The 24,511-nt window shown below is 40.8% G+C and overlaps 1 protein-coding gene across 4 annotated transcripts in view; it reads left to right on the top strand.

Moving 5' to 3' along the window:
* Gcn2 (eukaryotic translation initiation factor 2 alpha kinase Gcn2) overlaps nucleotides 1-24,511 on the top strand; it is a 571,098-nt gene that overhangs the window by 420,032 nt on the left and 126,555 nt on the right. For all 4 annotated transcript variants that reach the window (XR_011046192.1, XR_011046195.1, XR_011046198.1 and 1 more), the window contains one exon: nucleotides 1,792-1,946. Coding sequence is in view for 1 of the 4 variants with exons in the window: in XM_068385322.1 (XP_068241423.1) it covers nucleotides 1,792-1,946 (155 nt within the window). In the remaining 3 variants the exon portion in view is untranslated. The remainder of the gene's footprint in view (nucleotides 1-1,791; nucleotides 1,947-24,511) is intronic.

The raw sequence follows: 24,511 nt of genomic DNA on the forward strand, positions 1-24,511 counted from the left end.
GGTATGGGCAACTGAAGTTACCAAGACTCACTTAAGTGAGATGTGTCATAATTTTTTTAAGGTTTGGTAATTTGCCTTTAGATGTGTGTGACTGTTAGATGTATGAGGGAAAATTTTTATTATTACGGTATACTAAAATTGCCTTAGAATTTATACATTTTGATAAAATGGTGTTTAGAAGTTGCGTTATTGATCGTAAGAAGTCCTTATATCCTTTTGACATATTTGATATGTAAACCCTTTTCCTGTTAGCACTTGTTATTACAAAGAGAATTAGTGTGTTACTAGCAATGACAAAAGAATCGGGGTTGGTCATAGCAAAAATAGATTCGCTGCATTTTCATTTTAGAGCCAAACATTTTGTTAATATTAATAAGGAACCCTCCTAGTTGTACTCTTCCATCTTTGGTAGATGTATTGGAGAGGAAAGAACTCTGAAGATGTATTTTTATGCCCTATTAAAGCAGTTAAAGTGTACTTTGATAGGACTGCTAATATTAGAGAAAGAGTGTTTTTGTACTGGGTTTTCCTCATAGACCAGTTTTAAACTCTTATTAAGCTCATATTTCAAGATTAGGTAACTTTAGATGAGTCTTACATAGCTTTACTGAAAGTCAGGGCCCACGATATCATAGTGGAAGTCATGCCCTTTAATTTTGTTAAAAAATGATCCTTTGAGAAATTTATGAGAGGACCTTAGTGGCAAACAGACTAGTCTATAATAATCAATTGAAAGGATTCTTAAACAAATTTGAAGACGTGTTTAGCCATTACTAATTAATTGAATAAACCTTTATAGAAATTTGAAGATGTATTCAGTGTTGACCCTATATTTCTAACTGGGAATTGTTTGAAATAATTGAATTATTTCTCTCAACTTTATTAAAATATGACAAATTTAAAGTGAACGTACTTAATTTTTCTTTATATATTATAATCCAAATAATATAATATTTGATTACAATCAAATTAATATCATTCCAATTATCTACTTTTGTTTAGTATAAAGTGGTTCAAGTTTTCAAATGTGAGAGAACATACTGTCAAAGGCTTTGTAGGAATAGCATACTTTTAAGAAGAAAGAGTTATTTTGAAGGGTGATCATTTTATTTGATATTAAATTATCACTTTCGCTCTCTGTGAAATGTGTGATTCAACCTCTCTGACTATATGGAAATATTTGGAAATGAACTGAATATTAAACTAAAACCTATTATTTCCATTCTATTACATGGTAAGTATGGAAATAATTTATTTTATATTGAACATCCTGATATTTCATTTATCTAACATGTTTCATATGTACTGAACCCTTATTGGGTGGATTTTTTTACTTTTGTATTTTGTAAGTTATAAATTACTTGCTGTCATTCGGTATGCACACACTACTTTTTAGCAAACATCCTTAGCTAAATAATTTGGATATATAGTTTCTTGTATAATCAACCTGTTCCAACTAATATTTATGATAGGTTCATTGTAAATTTTTTTTTTTTTTTTTTTTAGAAGTACAGTGTTGGGATTTTGGGAGACAATTCATTATTCTAATTATAAAAAAGTTTTTAATACATTTCAGGAATTTAGTTTTTATATTTTATTTTGCTAAATGTTTAGCTTTCTTAAAAAAGCTAAATTAACTGCATTTGATTTGAATTTTACAGAAGTAATCTCATCTACTTATACTAGTTATATCTGTAGTTTCAACTTTAACATTGTAGTTAGGCATTTTACTTTGGAATTGTTAAGTCAGTTTTTCATATGCCTTATAGAAATTGTCTTTGTGATTTCCAGTATCATGTTAAACTTAAACCTTTGATGGTAGCTGATGTTCATCTGTATTGCGGATTTATATGCCAATTTTTGATGGATGTCCGGAAGAAGAATAACATTGTTCAGGAATTGTTAGCACAGGGAGGAGGATATGAGCAACTAATACAAAAACACAGGTAAATATATTTTTCTATACAGAGAAATTATTAAGCAGCTTCATTCATGGTAAACAACATTCCATTGTTCTGTAAGCTACTCCTAATTTTGGTGATTGCCTTTAATATTCCTTTAACTTATTAATGGTTATGAAATGCATTTTCATAGAAATTTAATACCATAAAGTATATTTTTACACCCTGTCAAAACTTAGTGCATGTATAATCCCCTTTTTTTAACTTAGCAAGACATTCTATGTTTTAGTAGGCCATAGCTGAGTTTAGGTAATAAACATACCAGGGAATATTCATGAATTGCAGGTATGTGACATGATAATGATCTGTTTTAATTTGCTCGAAAAGATCAATTTTTTTCTCCAAGATCTTTGGATGACAACTGAGGATTTTATTCTCCATTGAAAGCACTGCAAGTTCGTTTAGCCTTCCCGATTTCATAGCACTGCTTAGAAAAGTTTTTATCGTTGTCAGTGGTGAAAAGCAGTGTTCTGCTTCTGATGTAGTCATGGGTTTTGTCAAGAGAACTGAAGAAATTGCAATAGAACCGAAAAAAAATTAATGAAATAGAATAGTGGGAAGTATGATATCTAATTTTACACTTTATAACATTCAAGAGTATGGTACACGTTTGCTAGCACAACTTCCTTGGATTAAAAAAAATAACTACCTTCCACAAAGTACCTTCCACAAAGACATCAAAGTCCACAGTCTGAGAACCCGAAGAAACGACAATGCTTTGTCCCCCTCTAAGCCTGACGTGCAGTTTCCTAGGTGCACATGCCCACAGCAAACACCAAGCAACTGGAACTGTGTAGTACACAGTTCAATGCACTGAAGGATGGCTAATGACATTAACCTTAAGGATTATATATTATACAAGTATATAGAAATAATTGATGAAAAAATCATTATACAGTATTGAATATTAAATATATATATTATATATATATATATATATATATATATATATATATATATATATATATATATATATATATAAATTTATATATATACTTATATATGTGTGTGTATGTATATAGATAGATAGATAGATAGATACAGTAGATAGATGGATAGATAAATAGATACTCAATATGGTGAGACGGTTTGCATATCACGATGATCAGCAGATCTATATTAGTCAGGGCCACCCAAACTAGGTTGAATTGCTATGAGCCATCAGATGAAAATCTCCCACTATCACCAATTGGCATGGGCCAGCATGGTGATGAAAAGTAACCAAACCCCAGACATGAATTGACAGGTCTGAAGTCATTGTCTTGTAGTGGACTAGAATGACAGTATTTATTTTTATTAATGCAGTGCCAATTAGTGTAGATGGAAGATTTCCGTCTGATTGCTCACAGCAAATCAACCTAGTATGTGTGCCCCTGGATAGTACAGTTTCGCTGATCTTGGCGATGTGCAAAACTTTTCACCATGTTAGGGTTTCCTCATCAAGGAATTGATATATATATATATTTATATATATATATATATATATATATATATATATATATATATATATATGTGTGTGTGTGTATATATATATATATACATATATATATATATATATATATATATATATATATATATATATATATATATATATATATATATATATATATATATACATATATATATATATATATGTATATGTTTATATATATATATATATATATATATATATATATATATATATATACATATATATATATATATATGTATATATATATATATATATATATATATATATATATATATATGTATATATATACATATATATATACATATATATATATATATATATATATATATATATATATATATATATATATATATATATATATATATATGCAGAGTCAGTCAGTCAGCCCTCATTATCTATGGATTCTCAAACTGCTTATTTGACCATGCACTGTAGAACTGTTGTTACCATCATAGAAAATTTGTGCTAAACTGAGAAGCATCAGGGAAATTGTACCAATATCATTACTTATATCCAACCCCTGGTATGCTCACTGCACAGTAGAACAAGGTGCGTAATGTATGGTTGTCCTGAATGGTCTTGTTTGCTCACCATTGAGATACTTGCTCTTTATCCCTGGTCACCCTCGGTCTTCTGCTACAGCTTCTGTAGTAAGTGTGGGGTGTTATATATGGGGGATGATTTAAGTGTGGGATATAAATTCCAGCAAGACAACCCCATAATAAGTATCTACAGTAGATCATTACATGAGGGAATCAAGTGCCAACACTCCCTCACCAACAGATGAAAAACTACAATGATACAGTTTGTGATATGTCACCAATTAAAGTGATTGCTCTATATTGGCTTTGTCAGCACCAATACCACCTCAGTGTTCAGGTGCTTCACCTGGTACGGAAAAGTACAACCTAACCAAGAGTGAAGAAGAACAATTTACGTAAAGAAAATTAGGGACGCATATACTGTAGCTATATGTTTACCACTAAACCACCTGGGATTTAGAATTTGTTCAACTAAAAAATCTTCTGAATATAATAGTTGGAGACATGTGAATGTATTGTTTTCTGTTGAGGTTTATTTAAATGAGTCCATAAGACAACCATATGAGCTTATATAATTAATTTCAATGGTGTATTACAGAAAATTGATTTTAGACTCTTATAACCATTTTCTAATAAATAAAAACCAGGAAGAGGAGTTTAATTAAGTTCAATGATCCCTGTAACCTATCTTGTCCATTTATTCTCAAAATCTACACAATTTTTATAAGGCTAACTTAACAAAAAGTGCAAAACTAAATGGTAAAAGCTAAAGTTCATAAGCAAAGTTTTAACAAAAGAAAAAAGTACATGAAATCATAAGAAGGGTGAAGTATAATGGGAATAACTTTCAACGATAATATAAAATGTGATTATTCCATAAACTAAAGTGTTAGTCAAAGAGTACATGAAATAAGATGATATTAATCTTTTGGCACTAGATGAGCGTTAGGGTATTGTAACTTGATAGTAATAAATGACCATTAAGGTTACCTTTGAAGATCAGATTTAGTGAGATTTTAAGACACCTGTCTGTGTGGGGATAAGGTGCTTCCTCTAGATCTAGAAGATGGGTGGTAGCCGTTACTACGTGATATCTCTTGGAATCTGGGTTACTCCTCATCGAATCCCCTAGTGCTTATCCGACCTCCCTCTTGCATTGACCCGGGGCGGTTAAAGATTGTCAACAGTTTACATTCTACATGGCACCAGTGAGAAACAGATTCTAACTGTCTTTCCCAGCCCGAATCGTGGTGATAAGGTCACAGGTCAACAATCGTGTGCCCTGCTTCTGATATTACATTATTATTGACAGCATAATCATAATTCATTCAAATTCCCTTACTAACTGTGACAAGACCTGGGCTTTTTTGGAAAAGACTACTAAGTAACACAAATTTACAAAAGTACCAAAAGCGCGCCCGACTTCATAGCATGGAAGGATCGGCTGACCATGGTTCTTTGTAGCAAGTAGGCGAGCCATTTGATTTAGCCAAATGTTGTTCATGACTTAGAATCGACACTTCCTAAGGGATGAGAACAAACATACAGTCCCTATTTTCTGGTGACACAATGCTGTCCTCTTCAAGCTATGTCTTAACAAATACTTTGTTCCTGGAGGAAAAGCATACCTTATTGTCAACAATGCTTCATGATATCCCCAAGACATAGTTATAGAGAATCTTAGCATACTTGTCGAATTTCTGTCGCCAAACATAGCCTCGGCTTTACAGCATCTTGATTTGGGTATCATCAAGTGCATAAAAACAGCCTACATTCGTCAGGTAAGAATGTCATAGACCTATTTAATGAAAAATAAGGATATAACTACCTATAAGGAAATGACACACGGAAATTAAAGGATATACGTACTTTTTTAATCCAACTTTACATCTATGCTTCTGTACTGTATAAGAGTCTACAGGACATCAGGACTGTACTATACCATAGAAAGAGGGATTTTAATTCCCATTTGTTCCGTAACTGGAATACAAACCACGCCATTTATTAGGGGTTATACTTTCCGCGGAGCTGAAATGACGAGCTATTAAAATTTAGCGAGGGTTAACTACCGACACCACTAGTTAGCGTGGGGGTAGGGGGTTAGCTTGCTACATCTCCCGTTCACACACCTGTGATTTAGCTCACTTTACTTTTGGCTCGGATGGAGACCGGTTGTTTCCGCTCTTCATCCTCGCCTATTCTGGACTGCCATTAATTTTTGTCTTTTAATACTTACTTTTTCTTATATATATATATATATATATATATATATATATATATATATATATATATATATATATATATATATATATATATATATATATATACAGTAAATATACATACATATATATATATATATATATATATATATATATATATATATATATATATATATATATATATATATATATATATATATATATATATATGAAAACATTCTTAATGTTTATGTTTATATATATATATATATATATATATATATATATATATATATATATATATATATATATATATATATATATACATACTGTATATATATATATATATATATATATATATATATATATATATATGAAAACATTCTTATTGTTTATGTATATATATATATATATATATATATATATATATATATATATATATATATATATATATATATATATATGTATAGTATATATAAGGGATTTTGACGTAGGAAAAATCTATTTCTGGGCGAGAGACCTGTGCTGCCCAGTGAAATGCTCCTTTTACATCATTTTTAAGGTAAAAACTGCTATGAATTTACCAGAGAAAAAATTGTATAGGAATGCTAGGTTGAACCCAGCTCACTCACCTTAATAAGGTGTCGGTATAATACTGGGGCGTGATTAAATCACAACCAGAGGTCTTGCACCATTTAGATATCTCCTGTCAATATCCCCGAACAGCGAGGTGCTGTTCAACATCCTAGCTCTGAACGCTACTACGAATGATCCCACCCACGCCAGTGACGTCACTCCTATAGCACCCCAGATTGGGGCCCGACAGGGAGGGATGGGTGGGTTCACTGGGCGGCACAGGTCTCTCGCCCAGAAATAGATTTTTCCTACGTCAAAATCCCTTTTCTGGGCTCTGACCTGTGCCGCCCAGTGAAATAGTACCAGAGAATAGGGACCCAATATGGCTAACTACCTGGGGAGTAAAATAACATAGATGGTGATTTTAATATCAAACAGGGGGGATGAGGAATCCCGTAAATACGTAATCAACATGGATATGAAAGTGATAATTAAACATGGTAATCAATTCAAAAGGGAAACCCGTAGGTAAGCATTGAATATAGATATGAATAGTGAAAATCAAGCTTGGTAAACAATTCAACAAGGTAACCCGTAGGTAAGAATTCAACATAGATATGAATATAAAAAATGGTAAACAATCCCATCAAGGGATGAAAGTAAAACCAAGCAAAAAGCAGATCCATAATCACATTCTTAGTGTAATAAAATAAAATAAAATCAGCTCGGGGGATTTTAAGAACAGATGAAATCAAAAACAATTCGTGGAAATTGATCATAATGTATAATAAAATAATACACCATAAGGGTGTATGGTAAAGGACAAACAAAACCAGGTAGGAACAATAAGTAAGCCAGGCAGGAGGGAAAGAGGATAGAGCAAGATGTTGTGATTAGGACTCAGTACCTTCAGGAGGAACTACATTCCTTGCTGCTACTGTGGCAAATTTAAGAGCTTCTAAAGGTTTTAGGTAGTGGCGATTGAAAACTTTAGGGGACTTCCAACCCGTATATTTTGAGAGCTCATCAAATTTCATGTGGTGGAAAAAGTTAATTGAAGTAGCCACAGCTCGAATATCATGGACATGTGGGAATGATTCAGGATTAGCTTGTTTAATAAAATAAAGAATTTCTTGTCTGATTCCCTTAAGGGTAATAGTTCCTCCATGTTCTCTAATAAATAAAGGCCCTGTGGTTGTGGTGGGAGTTCTACTTAAGTAGGATTTCAGGGTGGTAACTGGACACAGGGATGGATCCTGAGGAAGTGGAACAATCTTCCAGGGAGACCACCTGTTTTGGGGGTCCTCATTTTTAGCCAGGAACACTTTGTTAGGTGAGAGAAGGACCTCACCCGAAGAGAGAAATTCTATATGACCTGGGTCTCTAGATAAGGCTGACAATTCTGAGATTCTGGAGCCAGAGGCGAGGCTCAAAAGAAAAAGTGTCTTTCTTTATGATGCCATATAGTTACAGGATTTATTCGAGGTGTCAGAGGCTAGCTTTAGAACATCGTTCAAAAACCAGGAAACTGCGCTAGGGCGAGTTGAAGGTTTTAATCTGGCACAGGCTCTCGGAATGGATGAGAAATATGAATCCGTCAGATCAATGCCAAAGCCGACATGGAAGATCTTTTTCAAGGCCGACTTGATCGTAGTAATGGTATTGGCTGCCAGGCCCGATTCAAAGAGAGTTCTGAAGAATGTCACAGTTAGGTTCATTATCATTTCTTCAACTTGGGAATCTTTCAAAAACTTTGCTAGTTTCTTGACAGCTGAGTCATATTGACGGAGGGTGGATTCTCTTTTGTCAGATTCCAGGAATAGGGTATTCAGAGGATCGATGTTTGCACCTTGTTGAGCTGCGAACTTCATGAAGTCCATAAAGTTAGGGCATTCAGAATCCTTGAGAAAGCTAACACATTGCAAGTTTGTACTACTTGTGTTAGTACAATATTGGGAATCCACCGGGGGCGGAGGCCTAGCTCTAGTAACAAGGGGAACCAGTTGCTCTTGGGCCAGTTGGGGGCTACCAGAGCCACTCAACCTTTGAAAGATCTGAGTTTGTTCAAAAATTTTAAGCAGGAGATTTATGGGAGGAAACAGATAAATCGTCTTCCAAGTGTTCCAATCTAGTGACATAGCGTCCATGGCATAAGCCTGAGGGTACAGGTTGGGGGCTACGTAACACTCTAGTTTGCGATTGGACTCCGTCGCAAACAGGTCCACCTGGAGACCCGGGACTTGAGATAATATCCACTGGAAGGACCGATTGTCTAGTGACCATTCCGACTCCAGTTGAGTCGTCCGGGAAAGTGCGTCTGCCACCACATTCCGGACTCCCGCTAGATGGACTGCTGATAGATGCCACTTGTGCGATGCCGCCATGGAGAAAATCGTCAACATGATGTGGTTTATGTGGGCTGATCTGGAGCCTCCTCTGTTGATGCAGTGGACTATGACTGCACTGTCGAGGACCAGTCTGATATGGAGATTCCTGGCTGGGCTGAGACGTTTTAAAGTGAGGAAGACTGCCATGGCCTCTAGGACGTTGATGTGCATTTGTTGAAATATCGGTGACCATAACCCTTAGACTTTCTTGTGTTGGAGTAACCTCCCCACCCTGTTAAGGAGGCGTCTGTATGAACGACGAGTCCCAGGGCCGGATGTTGCAAGGGAACCAACTTGGAAAGATTCTTGATCTTCGTCCAAGGCTGCAGATTCATACGTGGGGTTAAAAGTGGGGGAGGTGGTGAACGAAGTCAAGGCGACTTGAGCTTGAGGGACCAACACGTACTGTTGTTGTTGTTGGCCCTTCGAGGTAGAAGGCTGGGAACCTTGAGGAACAGACTGAACCGGGACTGGTTGTACCACTTGAAGAGATTGTCTAAATTGCGAGGAGTGGAAGGGCCTCAACCTCTTCCTACCTCGGATTGGGGTACTAGCCGGCTCATACTTTCTCTTAGGGACTAGGCCCCACCTAACCTTGAGGCTTTGGTTGGCTCTAGCTGCCTCGCTGAGAACCGAATTAACTAGGTCCTCCGGGAAGAGATCCGGACCCCAGACTGGGGCTTTGATGAGCCTATTAGGTTCGTGTCTAATCGTAGCCTCAGACAGTACATGTCGTCGGCAACGGAACCTGGCATTATGAAAATCATAGTCGTCAGTCAATAAGGTCTGTATAAGGGATTTGGTGAGGACCTTAAAGAGAGGTTCCTCGTCGTAAGTGGCAACGGTCAATTCGGAAAGAGTAACCGAATTAATTGACCTACCGAGCCTACACCTGGTGTCAAACTCAAATTTAATCAGGGACTCCGGAAGTTTAGGAAGGCGTTCACTGAACTGCGACGAAGCACAGTCCGGGCTCAGTTTGCCCACCGAGAAGGTAGATGGGGCGTTCCGCCAACATTCATTATCTCCCGGGAAGAGAAGTCCGTCTCTCTGAGTTGAGGTAAGGGCATCTCCTCCTTGGTAGCCTGATAGGCAATCTCCATAATCTTGGTCGCGCATGGAGTCGGGGTCTGCTCGTCGACCACAAACATAGTGTACGAGCTCTTGTAGGCTGTGATCATTGTTTTCATACAGTCCCACTCATTGAAGATGCGGACCAAGACAGACTGTGCCTGTTCTTTAGGGAAGATCACAGTCTCTTTCGGGACCTTATCCAGGCGGATTAGAGCCTCCTCTGTTAGGCGGGCGTAGCCGGGGAAGGGAAATTCAAGACCCGGCGGGTAGAACTCGTAGTCCTCGAGAGGCCGAGTTCCGAAACCTTCTATGGATAACATGCCATCCGAGAGGGGGCCATGTAACGCTAACCGCCAAGGGTTGTTTTTGTTGAAAGGTGGGAGCTTAGACGCGTCGGGGATGGGATATTGCTGCTGTGGTGGCAGCCCTGAACGCATAAGTCCCTGAACCATGGTCTCCACATCAGTCATCCTCTCTTGCAACATTGTCTCAAAACGAGAGAACATCTTCTCTGAAAATTCCTTCGGGTTAAATGATTCCGCGGGGGGGGGGGGAAACGGGTGCCGGAATGGAGACTACTCCCTGAGAGGTCGAGGGCACAGCAACTGAGTCTTTAGAGACTCTAATGGAAGAAGATTTTGACATCAATGATGATAGTTTCGAAGACTTGTAGGTCTTGTGTAAAGGCCTGCGGTGAGCCTTAACCTTGGGGGCAACAGGCCGGGGCTTGAGATCAGCCCTGGGAGTCCCCGGGAATCCTTGAAAGGAAGATTGGTCAGAAGTAGAAGAAAAAGTCGGGCTAAGGAGAGGAATCTTAGCCCGGGACCCACCTGACTCACCTATGTCCCTACCTGTGTCAGGGTCATCCAGAGCCATGGGCTCTACGTCTAAATTGAGGGTAGCGACGTACTCTGTTAACGTCCTGCCTGTCTCCTCTTGATCCGGGGCCAATAGTAGGGATTCAATATTTTCAATGATAGGATCCGCCAACTCTTTGGGGACCGCAGCCGAAGTCTTTGCGTGCGGGTAAAGGCGAGAGCACCATTCCTCAGAGAGGATATAAGGCTGTTTGGCCTTCACATTATGGGCAAACCCGCCAATCCAGATTTTGAGGGTCGCCTGAGCCGTATTCTTTTCAAGTTGGGAGCTCTGAAAGAGAACAGACTATTAGCGAGGGTAAGGAATATCATGCCGAAGAAAATGGAAAAAAGATCAGGGGCTTCGGAGACACGAAGCTATCGAAGGGCATGCGAGGAGTCCAAAGAACAGTGTCCTTAAAATTAATTAATTGTAATTAATTGTAATTAATTGTAACTCCACTTACCAAGTCTGTATTATTGCTAAAAGTAATTCCACTCACCGAGTCAGATGTTAAAGTGGAGGTCATTTTGTAGCAAACTACACAATTGTCCGGATGCCAAACAATCAAATCATCTACCAGGACAGCACAGTGGGCATGTGAACGACACACATCGTGGCCGCAGGGTTGGTGGAGGACCGCCGAACATGCCGTCATCGAACAGCGTACTGTCTGTAAAATAAAAGATACATGAGTATCTTATAGATAAGCAAGAGGGGCCCGGGGGCTTAAATTATACCACTATCGTGGTGAAAAGATATACTACGACTGTAATATAGATAAGAATAAGTCAATCCGTAATCGTGATCATATTCGAGGGGGGGGTTGAGAACAGGGAGTATATATATATATATATATATATATATATATATATATATATATATATATATATATATATATATATATATATATATATATATATACATACAAGTGAATATATATAGATGAGATTAATCCAAGTGGTTACAGGTAACGTTGGCTCCGGAGAGACAATCAAGAGAGCCCAGGGCTCATGAAAATCCACCGGAGAAGGCGGACAGGGGGGGTGGGAGTCGAGGGTCAAACCCGTCGACGGCACACAGGATTAATCAACTCGACCAGGGAATAAAGTGAAAGCTACGTCCGGGGATCCCGTAATGAAATAATAACACATGGAGTCCGTGAAGTGCGGAACACCATAGAAGGAGGGAGGGGTGGAGGGATCTATAATGGGTCCGTGAGGTGCGGGACCAGGAGGATGTAGCAGGAATGAATGTGAAAAATATGTAATATAAACACAACATGATACCACAGACCAAGCAGAATGCCTCCCGCCGACTGATGGCCAATCGAGTCGGCGGAAAGAAACGGCTATGGCAGGGTAGGGGGGAAAACTGCAAAAATATTGTATAATAATAAGCCTCACATACGATCGGGAACCGCCCAGTACGGAGTTAAGCGAAGGCCCCGGGGGAGAGAACGTAACGCAAAACAGCTGACTCTACGACTCGACATGTGAGAGAGAGAGGGAAGGCAACCCTGGGGTGGGGGTGCCAGGCGGATGGGGAGAGGGAGGCTAACAAGTGGGGCAGAGGACAGGTGTACCAACCTGAACAGAGACCCATGACTGGAATGATCACACGGAAAGACTAGGATAAACAATATAATAATATAACTAATAGGTAAATAAAAGAGGAAGGCATGCTGGATAATAATAATAATAATAATAATATCAGTCGTTAGATAGTACGTAGGGACGAACAGAGAGACATGGGAAGACCAAGCCTAACAGCGCTTGGAGCTAGGCAGGGCTACCAACATAACACAAAGTCGGTGAAGTGCCGACAAAATACGTAAAACAAAGAACTGCCTTGTGAAAGTCCCTTCGAACTAATTAATACTAGTAATAAAACGTATGCTAATAAGATCGTTATGAACGTCCGTGACGTGCGGAACGTAAAACGAAGTAAAACTAGTAACGCTCGAAAGCTACCAGGCATGCCAACCTAACATGAAATTACGATACCGTAATATAGTAAACAACTGTTATCGTAATAACAGAATACCATAACATAAAATAACACGGGGTGTGAACCGTGGATACCCAGAAAAGTTCAAAACGAGGAACAATCAGTATAGAAGACTCATTGTAAAACGTTAAGAACGACGAGGGAGAGAGAGGAAGTGGCCGACCGCCACGAGGACCCCATGCGGGGTCGCGGATAAAATAAAACTGTGATAAAATAATAAATAAGGGCAAGGCCACCTTCAAAATCTCAAAACTCATAGATCTGGTACTTAACTTAGGTGGAGTGACGGAAGGGTCCGACATCCTGAGATAAATCCTGGGTAATCCATGGAAAACACACACCGGAAAAAAGATAACGTATCAAGCTGGTGCTATGAAAAAGGAGTGACGTCACTGGCGTGGGTGGGATCGTTCATAGTAGCGTTCAGAGCTAGGATGTTGAACGGCACCTCGCTGTTCGGGGATATTGACAGGAGATATCTAAATGGTGCAAGACCTCTGGTTGTGATTTAATCACTCCCCAGTATTATACCGACACCTTATTAAGGTGAGCGAGCTGGGTTCAACCTAGCATTCCTATACAATTTTTTCTCTGGTAAATTCATAGCAGTTTTTACCTTAGAAATGATGTAAAGGAGCATTTCACAGGGCGGCACAGCTCAGAGCCCAGATATATATATATATATATATATATATATATATATATATATATATATATATATATATATATATATATATATATATATATATATATATATATATATATATATATATATATATAGAAATGTGGTAAGTTTCCTTATCAGTGTTTGTGCTGTGCGTGTGATACATATACGACACGACACTTGCGCAAGGCCAGCACACTTCCAGTCCACCTTGTGGGAAACGACCTCTCCCTCTCTGGTCCATCGGTCTTCCTGTCGGCATATAACCGTTTACTCGGCCGCAGGGGAATCGTCATCGCCTGGACTCTCCTCATTCAACTACTGTCTTCGCCTTTTCCCTTTTCCTACGTGAAACATAGATTACTGAGCGAAAAGAAAGCGGCCTATCAGAGAATGACTACGGTCTTTCTCTTCTCAAGGTCGTTCACCTTTCAACAACAGTGTACTATTGGGGATAGCACCTTTCTCGTTCGTGGGTTAGGTTGCGCTTCCGATTTTTTGTCTCAATTATTTTTAGTGAAGTTATAATTGTAATTTTAACTTTTCAGCTTTTCTTTGTGGGGAACGTTTCCCTTCGGAGGATCAGTGGTTTTCTCTGTAAGTGAATATTCTTAGCTGATTTGAATAATTGTAATTCTGGTTTTTATTACAGATACTCCACTCCCCCTTCTCCCGTGGATGTCGATTGGGGAAGGGAGCACGCAATACTTATTTTTATGTTGTTCCCTCGGGGATCCTCTTCGGAGTTCCTCCCAAGGCAATTTTCTGTTAAATAATTAATTTTATTTTTTTATTTTTTTCCCCAGTTAACTATGCAGTTTTCTTCATTCGACTAAGAGTGCTGACGAAGCAGAGCTGTTCTGGTCATGCCTGGGAAATTTGCTGTCATTGGCGTCTCTCAGAGGACGTCGTCATGGGCGTCATCCCTTCTCTTAGAAGTACGCCCGTGACAACATGACCAGCACTTCAGATCATCTTAGGACGCTAACCAGGAGGTTCGCCGCCAGGGGTTGGACAACTTTCCCCTCCGAGGGAAATTTTTCTCCCCAGGTGTGAGGTTGTTTCTCCCCTCCGAGGGAGAACTTCCCACATCTTGATAAATTCATCGTCTCCGACTGCTCTTGCTGCCTTCGCCCAGACTACTCTCCCCCCTAGCTGAGTCTTTCTTCCTTCAGGGGCGGAGCACATTCTTAGGCAAGTCTCTTCTTGCTGATTCATCGGCCCTTCTCTCAGAAGTACGCCCGTGGCAACACCTGATCAGCTCTTCATCTTCAAGGAAGGTTGTTTCCCCCTTCCGAGGGAGAACTGCCTGCATCTTAATCAATTCACAGACTCCGACTGCTGTTGCTGTCCTCGCCTAGACTACTCTCCCCCCTTGCTGAGTCTATCTTCTTTCAGGGGTGGAGCACAGTCTTAGGCAAGTCTCTCCTATGAAGTGTTCACCTCTCTCGTTCACAAGAGAGGCCACTCATAGAGACACGTCTTCAGAGGATCACTCTGCTAAGGTCAGCTTGCTGGTCCACCGGCCCTTATGGGCGTCATCAGTTCCCGATCATCCTACCAGCAGACCTACCAGCGCAACCTTGCGCTGCAGCTTAGTCCGTGGACTTCAGTCCTGGACTCTTCTATGGACCTTTCACCGTTGCCATCGGCGGATGTTTGCCCTTCCAAGGGCACATCCCAGTTCCTGATCGCCCTGCCAGCTGACCTGCCGACCTACCAACGCAACCTTACGCTGCAGTTAGTCCTTGGACTTCGCTCCTAGACTCTTCCGTGGACCTTTCACGGTCGCCATCAATGGATGTTTGCCCTTCCAAAGGGCTCATCCCAGTTTCTGGTCATCCTGCCAGCCGACCTACCAGTGCTACCTTACGCTACAGTTAGTTCTTGGACTTTGGTCCTGGATTCTTCTGTGGATCGTTCCTGCATCTGCGCGCCAGCTCTCTCCTGCAGGCATTATCATGTGCACCATTGCTTCTGCGCGTGCGTCAACAGTCCTCCGCGTGCGCACCAGCAGTCTTCTGCACTCGTGCCAATGGTCTTCCGCGCACGCGCGCAATTGGTCTTCCGCCTACTCGCGAATGGTCTTCCATGCGCGTGCGCAAATGGTCTTCCGCGCGCGCGCCAGTAGTCTTCTGTGCGCACGTGCCAGCAGTCTTCCGCGCGCGTGCCAGCAGTCTTTCGCGCGCGCGCCAGCAATCTTCCGAGCTCGCGCGCCAATGCACCCGCCCTTGGCCAACCAGTCACACGCTTCGACGCATTCTAGGGAGACTACTTAAAACTACACAGTGCCTTACTGCGTGCCAGCGCTCACCTGCGCTCTCATATCCGGCACCCTCCTGCTCACTTGCGCTCGCCAATGCGCCAACTCTTCACAAAGAGCTAGAGCTTACCTGTTCACCAGCAATCTTCCGCACTTTCCTGCGCCCTTCTGCACAGTTGCGGTCTCAGATCCAATGCGCCAGCTCTTGCCAAAGAGCCAGTGCTCACAGATCCAATGCGCCAGCTCTTGCCAAAGAGCCAGTGCTCATCTGCGCACCAGCGCTTGCCTGCTCTCCAGCGCTCTTTTGCGCATTCACCGGAAACTGCGCTTCAGCAGAAACTGAGCACCAGCATCATCCTGTGTGCCATCGCTCCAGTACTCTCCTGCACACTCACGCAATAGGCAGAAAAAAGGAATAAAACTTTTTGGACAGGTCGCCATTGCCCCATTCCTCTTCCCGCAAACGCATAACATGGCCACCGGGAAAAGAGGAAAGAGGCTTCACAGAAGGATTCAAGATCCCAAAGATTCCATCTTCCAATGGGAATCAAAACGGGGAATCCTTGGTCCCTGTCTCTTCTGAAGTTTCTTTTTCCTATACAGACCACTGTCAGCAAACAAGAAAGCATTAACAGACTGGTCTCTAGATCACTGTTTGCTGATGGCTAGTTCACGGTTTGCTGATCGCTAGCTCGCCGATCACCAGATCGCCAATTGCTAGCTCAGCTCTGATCATTGACCTCTAGTCCCTCCAATGACTAACGATCTCCGATTACTAGTGTTCCAATCACCGATTGCTAGTCAATAACCAGTCATCAGCTTGCTGATTACTAGATCATCGATGGGCAGCTCATCTTTCTTCGATCATTGAACTCAGCTCGCTGATCTCTGACCAGCCCATCGTCAGCTTGCTGATCTCTGACCTACCAGGAGGGACCATAGTCAGCTTGCTGATCTCTGACCAACCAGGAGGGACCATAGTCACCTTGCTGATCTCTGACCAACCAGGAGGGACCATAGTCACCTTGCTGATCTCTAGCTCACCGATCACTGGTCGGCGATCGATCGCTGATCATCAGTGGCTTACCATCACCAACTGACTATCATTATATCATTCTGCTGTCTCTCAGGGCTCTCAAAGCAGATTACCAACTCATTTTTGCCAACCTACCTTGGCTGACTGACCAGACAGCCTTCATCTGCCTGCCAGTTACCATCCTCGGCTCACAGACCGCTGATTCACCGATCATCGGCAATTCGCCAGCAGTTCGTGACTCAGACTTACTAGTCAACCTCTGCCTGTAGTTCCCTAGATCAGAAGGTATACAACGTACTTCTCGCTACTGGCCGTTCGCCATCACACTAAAGTGATTGTCAAACGATCGACAACTCTCATCAACGGCTTGTCGACAGGGGACTACTTGCGAGCACTCTCCAACTGCACAGTAACCACGATACCCAACCGTTAAACATTGATTAACAATCGCCAGATTGATTCTATTCTAAGGAATAGCATCAATCCCATCAGGGCACATGGTAGGGTTAAGCGTTGCCTTCCTTCTGTTAGTTAAAGGAATTCTCTCTCAGGGTATCGCATCTGATCATTTACGCCACGAGTCAAGACCCCAGCGTCAACAATGTCCCATGCAAAAGGATCCGCAAAGAGCTGTCCCTTTGGGTCGATGTCCACACCATATTGGAGTTCAAACAAGGGCTAAAACCTCAGGTCTTTATTTGCACACTGGACCTAAAGGACACATACTTCCAGGCCCCAACCATCCATCTAGGAAGGTTGGAAGATTCAGTCTAGACAACAAGAAACACCAGTTCAGGGCACTGTGCTTTGGTCTTTCCATTACACCCATCCTGGTCTCACAGGATCGGCTTCTGTCTCCTCCGGTTCGGGACGACTGACTGACCTTAGCAGACTTAGTGGCAACCTTGCATTAGCACCGGAACTTCTGAAGTCTTTTTACTAAGATCCAGTGATCAAGGTAACCTGCGGAAGTCTTCGCTACTTCCCTTCCAGAAGACTGGTGTATCTGGGAATGATTCTAGACACCAATCTCCACAAAATTTTCTCGAAAACATGAAGAACGCCCATCCCAGAGTGACTTGAGTCTGATTGGAATCAGGCCCGCGATCCCCCAGACATTGTGACCCCCATGGGACCAGAAGTTTGGACGAACCTCAAGGGATGGGTGTCAGTCAAGAATCTACAGAGTGGTATAACCTTCTCACCCTTCCCCACCCCTCGGACTTGATGCTGTGCTTAGAACACATCAAAAGAAGAGAGGAGGGACCATAGTGGTGCACCCCACGACCTCAGCCCTCTGGACAGAGTACGAAAGTACCTTCACTCAAATCTCTTTAGAGATGAAAGCCAACTTTCCAGTCCTTCAGCAGCCTCATCGGTTCCTAACAGACCACTCGGTGATGTGATGGGGGACGATAACACACACCACATAGAGGCTCACATCGGCAAGCAAGAAGGAACTTGCTCGTAGCCTCTTCCCATCTATCAATATAAACACTAAGATGAGCCAAAGTCCGTTCGGTGCCACCATCAGCCCGCTTCATTCCAGACTAGAGGAATGTGCTCGCCGACAATCTGTGCACAGCATCTCAGATAAGGTATACCGAATGGTCTTTGGATCACCTTGTAGCCGACAAAGTCCCGACTTTACGGGTTCCTCCAACTAGGGATCTGTTTGCAATGCTCCTGAACCTCAGGCTGCCGTTGCTCCCTAGCCCTAGACCCCAAGGCTCTCTGGCAAAAAACAGGCCAACAACGGTGGGTACAACAATGACGTTTACGTCTCGTCGCTGTTTTGTCTGGAGAAGGGCACTCAAGAAGGCTAGAACATCGGTCAGCCTCTCAAGGACTCTCCTAGCTCAGCTATGGCATTACGCAGAATGGTTTCCAAACCTTTTGCAGCTCCTGATAGTCTCCAAGAGAACCCTCTCTACATCATAGACTACCCACTTCGACACCTACCACAAGCTACAGCTTTGCTATGATTGTACGCCTGGAGACTACCCAGTACATCCCCTCCCACGGAGGCTTTTCGCAGTAAGTTGCAAAAAGGTTGTCTAGATATCTGAGGAATTCCTCAGCATCAGTCTACCAGGCAGTATAATGTCTTGTGTGGTTGGTGTCATGTGAAAGTGTCCCTCTCCACTCGATACCTCTATTTCAGCAATAGCAGAATCCTCGAGTATATGCCAAAGTAAAAGACCCCCTATTCAGTTTCAACAGGTGAAGATGATCACTCAACCTTGATCCTTCACCTTCAAACTGAAAGGAAGGGACATCCTCTCATCGCAAGGCCTTTCCTGACTCATACGGACCTACAACTTGCCTTTCTCCAGTCGGAATTGAAACCTTCCTCTCAGAACATAGTTCAAATTCTCCAATCTCTAAAGAGACCTCCTTATGTTCCACTTCACCTGGCAACAAATTTTCACCTGGTTTAAGAAGACAATGTTCCTACACACTCTGACAGCAGCCATACGAGTCAGGGAACTTTATGGTCTCTCTTTTGACCTTGCCCATTAATGAGAAGGGCTAAAGGCATTGTTCAATTTTGTGCCCCCGAGTATGTCGCCAGACACATTCTCCAGAGGTGACGGATCCTACACAAGTCTCCACTCGGTAATGGACGATCCAGATCATCCGTTACTGTACCCAGGGTAAGGTATGAGACTCTACCTTAAGAGAATGGCAACAGCCCAACCGGGTTCCTTCTCTTGTCATCAGCACTGGGAGAGACTAAAGGAGGATCACCAAAACATCATCTCAACATGACGACTCACGATATCAGGGGCATAGCTATGTCCCTGGTCCTTCTTAGCAGATTACTCTGTGACACTGGTTTTACAGGAAAGGATGTGAATGCTCCAGGTGACTTTCACAACCTTTCTCCTGCAAGACGTGACCCACAGGAACTCGATACGATCTCTATCGGTCCAGTGGTGGCTGCACAACAGCTGGTTGTATACCTCAAGCTCCTTATTGGACAAGTAGCAGAAGGTTGAGGGCATCGTTACCCGGTTTTAGTCTGCGTGAATGAAAAGATTTGACTGGGTCTTATTCTTTTCTTCATCCTTCCTTCTCTTGGGTCAAGCAGCATCCTGGGTTCTCTGGATAAGCTGACCTCAAACCACTGCAGGTAAACCATGCTCCCTTGTGTACCTAGTATTAAGCTAATACTGTTGTGTCCCCATACCCTGGCGAGGTAGCATTGGGAAAGTCTTGGTTACGTCAGTTTTTTCCTACAATAGACTCGAATTAACTTTACCTAGACAGTCACACTTCTGCATTTCTCAACACACAGCTTACGTAGGTCGCGGACTTTGCATAGCAAGGTTTTAGCGAGGGCAGGGACTCCTTATTTTTGAGTACTAACATACTCAGATAAGGAGTCCCCGGGTAAAGCCAAAAGCCAGATTGGCAGGGACGTACACCCATCCTAATGGGTGAGTCACCCCTATTAAATAGCGTAGTTTGTATTCCAGTTACGTAACAAATGACAAATTCATAGATAATTTGTATTTTTCCTAACTATACAAACCTTAGCTATTTATACAAACTTGCCCGCCAGCCCTACCCCCCCCTTGAAGTCCTACCTCCAAGCAAAATGAGCTAAATCACAGGTTTGTGAATGGGAGTGGTAGTAAGCCAACCACCCTATCCCCGTTAACTAGTAGTGTGGGTAGTTAACCCTCGCTAAATGTTAATGGCTCGTCATTTCAGCTCCGCCGAAAGTATAACCCCTAATAAATAGCTAAGGTTTGTATGGTTAGGAGAAATACAAATTATCTAGCAATTTGTCATATTGTATGCTAATGTAGACTATATTATTTTCTTCAATTAAGAAATGAAATGAAAATAGAAGCACAATAGATCTTTTAAAGTTAAAATAAAGAAAGGTCTACTGGTGGATGAACAGTAAAGAGCCCATTCTCATCAATGTCATCTTCTGCTGTTCCATACCATCAAGGATGTGTACTGCTGTTACAATACCATCAATGATGTAAGCTGCCATCCAAAAAGTATTAACAATGTATGCTGCCATCCAAAAAGTATTAACAATGTATGCTGCCATACCAGTACCGTCAACGTCGTCTTCTGCAAAACTACAACTCTGCTTTGTTTGGTCTTTGTCTTGACATGACAATGCTAACCACTTCTCATCAACTTTCGTCAAGGGACACGGATCCAGAGGAGTCCTGTGATCTTTCAACAAGTGATTAGAATCTGCGAAGATGCCTAATGTCATCATCCCCCCATTTTGTTGATTTTGGCATCTAAAAAATATAATCATCATCATCCTATCATCATCCCTGGGGCATTGCCAAGAAGAATGGAGCAGTCAGGGCTGCAATTAAAGCAGTACTTATAATGAGGCAATTTTAGGAAAAGTACCATACAAGGAGGAGGAGATTACTTTATGTACATATATTAGAGTACTTGAAGTCTAGGAGTCACCAGTCATGGAGTTTTCAACACATCCCTGATTGAGCACTGCTATCATGCTTAAGTAAATTTTTTTAACATGTACATCTGTGTAAATATTCCATTTTATTTATGGTTGACTGATGTATTTAAATCACCCTTTCTGGTTTTGTGTATTAGTGCTTTTATTATTATCATTAAGAATGAGTACTGAAAACTCATTTTTTTCTTATTTCTGGGGGCAAGTACTGCAGCTGTGTGTTGGGTACTTCAGTACAGTTTAATTTTTATTTAAATATTTTGGTAATTTTCACACTTTGGTTCAGTCAGTCTTCAATATCTTATGGATATAACTGGATGTTGCTGAAACCTTTGCTCTTCCCATCTCATTTGTTACCAGAAACTCTTAACAGCAAACTATTATGATAAGCTTAAAGTTGTTTTTCCAAGATGTTGTGGTGACCTATTGGAAATGTCGCTACCTGGTGATCACCAGACTAGGGTTTGAGTCACTTACAAATTCGTTAGTATCTTTAGTGTCTGCAACCTCACCATCCATGTGTGATGAGGATGGAAGGTTTGGGGGAGCCTTTAGATCTACCTGCTGAGTCATCAGCAGCCATTGCATGAGCTTCCTTGGTCGTAGCTTGGGTGGAGATGGAGCTTGAGCACTAATCATAATAGTATATATGGGTAGTTTCTAGGCCATTTTCCTGCTTGCTAGGGCAATGACACTGCCCTTTCCTCTGCCATTCATGAACGACCTTTAAATCTTTAAATGTAGAAATGGTAAGCACTTCACAAGTTTTTCCAATAGAAAACAGAGGTCCTAAAGATAATATGCCTTTGAGCTATGAGCAGAAATACCCTGTTATGCCATGGAACCTGATTTATTGAAGACAGGTGAGAAATTCAAAGTTAACAAAATTACAATACAGAATCCATAAAAACAGTTCATTACCTTGAAGGAGGTGTGTATTAATGAATCTTTGTACTGTACACAATAAGGCAAACCTTGATGTTAGATGACTATGGCATTCAATTACAGACATACATAAAATATGTGTAAGATTTTACGTATCGTCACCATTCTAATCATATCAAGTGCAGCCAAAGGGATTGCCTAAAGGAAAAAGAGAACTTTAGTTTTGTAATGTATTGTGCACATTGAGCATACCAGGTCAAGTGATTACTAGCACATATTGGATACGTTAAAAGAAAAGCATCAAAAACTACTTGCAAAGCACCAAATGATTTTGAGGTTCTTCAAATGAACTAAAGTACTGTGCTGGTATTATGCTGAAACTCAGAAAATGGTCTAAATATATTGCATCCCTGACTGTCTTACTATAGTTTCGAATAGACAAACATTGTCAGTATATGAATCAAAGCAAATGCCCCAGAGGTCGAGATGCTAAACTACTGGTATGTAAAAATAGTGATTTTTTATCTAAAAATTATCTTTAGGTATCAATAATGGAGTTGAAACATATTAAAACTTACTTTTCTTTTTGTTTGCTTGTCCTCCCTTACACAGTCACACACAATGCAAATCTGTCTATAGTTTTTATATCGACACTGCTAAGGTATGATTTCATTTACATAATTTAGCTCATTGTGTTTTACACTGTGCTTTGAGCAATCTGCTCCAACCCCAGATGATATACAAAGCAAACAGAGAAGTTCCATCCTATTTACTATATCCAATTTTCCCAAACTATTAACATAACTCAACAAAATCATTGAAGTAACTTGGAAACTATGATAGAATACATGGATAAGGCATTAATCCTGTATGTTGAAGAGTTATATGAAAAACTCTCTCACTGAATCTGACCAACCCGCACTTTGTATTCATCATGTATAAGTGTTTCAGGATAAATTGAAATGCGTAGGCATCAACATTTAATACATACCATCCTCTTCTACATATAAGTTGAAACCTCCATATATACCAACTAGAAAACAAATATTTTGTATGCATTGACAATTTCTTAGAAATTGAAAATCGGTTAAGGAAATTTAAGCAATCTTTTGTTTGTCAACTGCAATACTACTTTATTCTAATTTTTAGGGTTTTGGTTGCCTAATTGGTAACGTCCTGCCTGGTGATCACCAGACTGGAGTTCGAGTCCTGCTCAAACTTGTTAGTTCTTTTGGTCTCTGCAACCTCACCATCCTTGTGAGCCAAGGATGGGGGGGGGGGGTGTCTGCTGAGAAGCCTATAAGTGTATCTGCTGAGTCATCAGCAGCCATTGTCTGGCCCTCCTTGGTCCTAGCTTGGGTGGAGAGGGGCTTGAGTGTTGATCATATATATACGGTTTGTCTCTAGAGCATTGTCCTGCTTGATAGGGCAATGTCACTGTCCCTTATGTCTGCCATTCATGAGTTGCATTTAAACCTTTAAAAGTGACTTGTGGTGGCCCACCAAAAGGTCAGTGTTTTAGGCCATCAAATGTGGATGGGTTAAACCAGAGATTATGGACATGCCTGAGGAAAAAAATACCCAAGTGAAAATATGAAGAAGATATGATCTATCATAACTGTTTAACACCTCGTTGTGTTTCGTAATTTGTATCACTGCTATGTAGAGATATTTTATCCTGTAATTGTAAATATGGTTTGCTAATACATACTGATTGATTTCAACTTAATAATTTTTTGGTCAATTACATGAGAGTAAAGTATCTTCAGCTTAATAGAATAATTACTACCTGTCTCATGGGATTTTACCAATTAGGGTGTATTTGAATAAAAGAAAACAAGCTAATTAGATTCATGATTGTTTTTACTGTCATATTAAAGGGTAATAATTAGATGAATATCAGTTAGATAATTTTATTTTTACCTTATTATGAATTAGTCTGGTTTAGTGTTCTTAGTATTACAGTCAAAAAATGACAAAGTACAACGGTTGGATATGGATATTAATATCATGTTAATTTTCTAGCATCAGTTATGAATGAGTTTACTGACTATTGTGCAAAGGCTACTAAAATATAAGGTATGTTGATTCAAGTACACATACTGTACAGAGCATCTTGAGAAG

Source organism: Palaemon carinicauda, chromosome 1 (genome assembly GCF_036898095.1).
Source record: "Palaemon carinicauda isolate YSFRI2023 chromosome 1, ASM3689809v2, whole genome shotgun sequence".
NCBI classification, from domain to species: Eukaryota; Metazoa; Arthropoda; class Malacostraca; order Decapoda; family Palaemonidae; genus Palaemon; species Palaemon carinicauda.